The sequence below is a fragment of the Corylus avellana genome, chromosome ca1, assembly GCF_901000735.1.
Source record: "Corylus avellana chromosome ca1, CavTom2PMs-1.0".
NCBI classification, from domain to species: domain Eukaryota; kingdom Viridiplantae; phylum Streptophyta; class Magnoliopsida; order Fagales; family Betulaceae; genus Corylus; species Corylus avellana.
Window position 1 is genome coordinate 37,943,275 of NC_081541.1, and position 2,193 is coordinate 37,945,467.

A 2,193-nucleotide genomic window follows, 5' to 3' on the forward strand; every position below is an offset into this window, starting at 1 on the left:
GTAGATTGGGACATTTCAAATAGAATATAACTCTTCTCATAGAATTTAATTTTCCATAGTTTAGAAGTGGATATCATCCAAAGATTTGATGAAATCAAATAAGAGCATTTTCCCATGCCAATGTAATTCGAGTGAAATGGTCAAAAAGTTGTGATTAATGTAATAAACGAACTACTTGGGAAATGTAGTAGATATCTCTGGAATTAAAGAAGTTTGGGTTGGAGACAAACTAACAGGAATTTATGCGACTTTTCCAGAACGAAAGCTGACTTGTGCTGCCAATTGCAAAAGTTTTCTTGGCCAACATTGACAAAGCTGTTGGCCCACATTCAGAATCGGCATTTGCTATGTTTGGATCCATTTCCAAAATTTTCAATGCTATATCTGCACATGAATTTGATGATTGTCAAAAGGTTAATTAAGAAATGCGTATAATATGGTCGCTAATATTGCAATAGAAGTTGTAACTCCATCAAAAAAAAGTTATAGTTAGATGTAGAGCTTACCATAAAAATCAGAGGAAACAGCATAAAGAAGGAGCTCCGAGCGTTGATGAGCAGTCAACTGTATAAGAGGAGTCACAGAGAATAGATAGGAGACCATGTTTCTATGGCGTCCTAGCTCAACTGCATATTGAAGTGGTGTCCTTTCATCGCAATCATCAATCAATAGTGGTTTATTGTTGATTTTCACCAGCTGCTCGGCAATTCTCACTATTCCTGATTGAGCTGCAAAGTGAAGGGCCGTAGCTCCTTGTTTGGTTCTCAACTCCAAGTCTTCCGGAGTCATCAGTTTCAACAATTCTTTTATAAAAGTGGATTGTTGTGCAACCACGGCTTCGTGAAGTGCCGTCCCTTCCTCTTTCGATACGTTAGGCCGAACGCAATGTGGGTATTTCTCAAGAAAAGCCTTAGCTGCCGGCCAATCACCTTTTATGGCAGCATGAAGGAGGGGACCACACTGGGCACGATTTTCATCTATTATTCTTTCCCCTGGAATTTTATTTTTACAAAAAAAAACAAAACGTATTAATTACAACTTGTGGTGAAAAATCATGCATTCCACTTGGATGCATGCAAAGATGTAGGAAGAACTAATTTATCTCATAACCTTTCGTATCTGCAGCAAGTGAAATTCTGTCTTCTTCTTTTTCCTTTGTGTGTGCGTGTTGTTGTTTTGTTTAATTATTATTTTGGGTTCTTAACCGAAAATTTTGGTCTATTTCAAAATGGAGTTTTTGCAAGGTGGAATTGGAATGGAAAGGATAATTAATAACATGGAACAAACGCATTCGAAATCGTAAAAGTTTTCCCTATAATATTCGAAAACTGTCACAAGTCTATATATGACTGCATTCTGCATATGACGAGAGAGAAAAAAAAAAGGGGGGAGATCGAGCGCTTACTCCTTGAGCTTGGCACCTCTACACAATCTGCTCCAGTTCATCTTGTGATGAGCTATTTTCTTGAGGCGCCGGTAATAACCTAGGTGCATCCCAGTTAGCCAAATCTTGTAGAAGAGAGCTTAAAGAAGGCTGAATTTTAACGAAAAGCGGCCACAGAGCCTCAAGGCTAGCATCTCCTGCGTTAGCTATTTATTGTTGAATAAAAGATGCTCCCTGATCCAAGTGTGGAGGAAATGATGGAAAGGAAGAGGGTATTTGATGATTAGTAGATTCTCCAGAAGAAGCCCTTTGAGGATGACTCGTTGACGGATTGTTGATAGCACCTTCTTCCTTTTTTTTGTTGTTTCTTTGGAAACAAAATGAGGTAGAAAATAAATTAATTAATACATAATCAATCTGATAATATGAATAAAAATACATATAGAATTCCTAATTGGGTGAATAGATGAAGAGTGACGGATACAAAAAATTCTCTACTTTGGAATAATTTAAGTTTATGTATAATGATGATTTATAATGGTATAATTGTGTTCAAACACTAAAGACCTAGCTAGCTCCAATATGAAGCTTATGGGTGCTTGGTATTGATTAAATCAGGGAGCGCGAGATATTTTCAACAACAAAAACATGTAAATTTATAGGAAAAATTGAGATATTTTCTAGTTGAATATTTAGACAGAAAGAGTGAGGGACAGAAATGATTTCGATTGAAGACGTTGGGTAACTTTTCAATATTTCTTGCTCAGTATGCTTTCAAATTTCTTTCCATCATGAACTTCAACAATGCA

The 2,193-nt window shown here is 36.6% G+C and overlaps 1 protein-coding gene across 1 annotated transcript in view; it reads right to left on the bottom strand.

Moving 5' to 3' along the window:
• Positions 1-229: 229 nt before the first annotated feature.
• Positions 230-2,193, bottom strand: part of LOC132171626 (uncharacterized) — a 2,277-nt gene continuing 313 nt past the window's right edge. The window contains exons 2-3 of the mRNA XM_059583000.1: positions 507-992; positions 230-384 (exon numbers count right to left, since the gene is read on the bottom strand). Of these exons, the coding sequence (XP_059438983.1) occupies positions 230-384; positions 507-992 (641 nt within the window). The remainder of the gene's footprint in view (positions 385-506; positions 993-2,193) is intronic.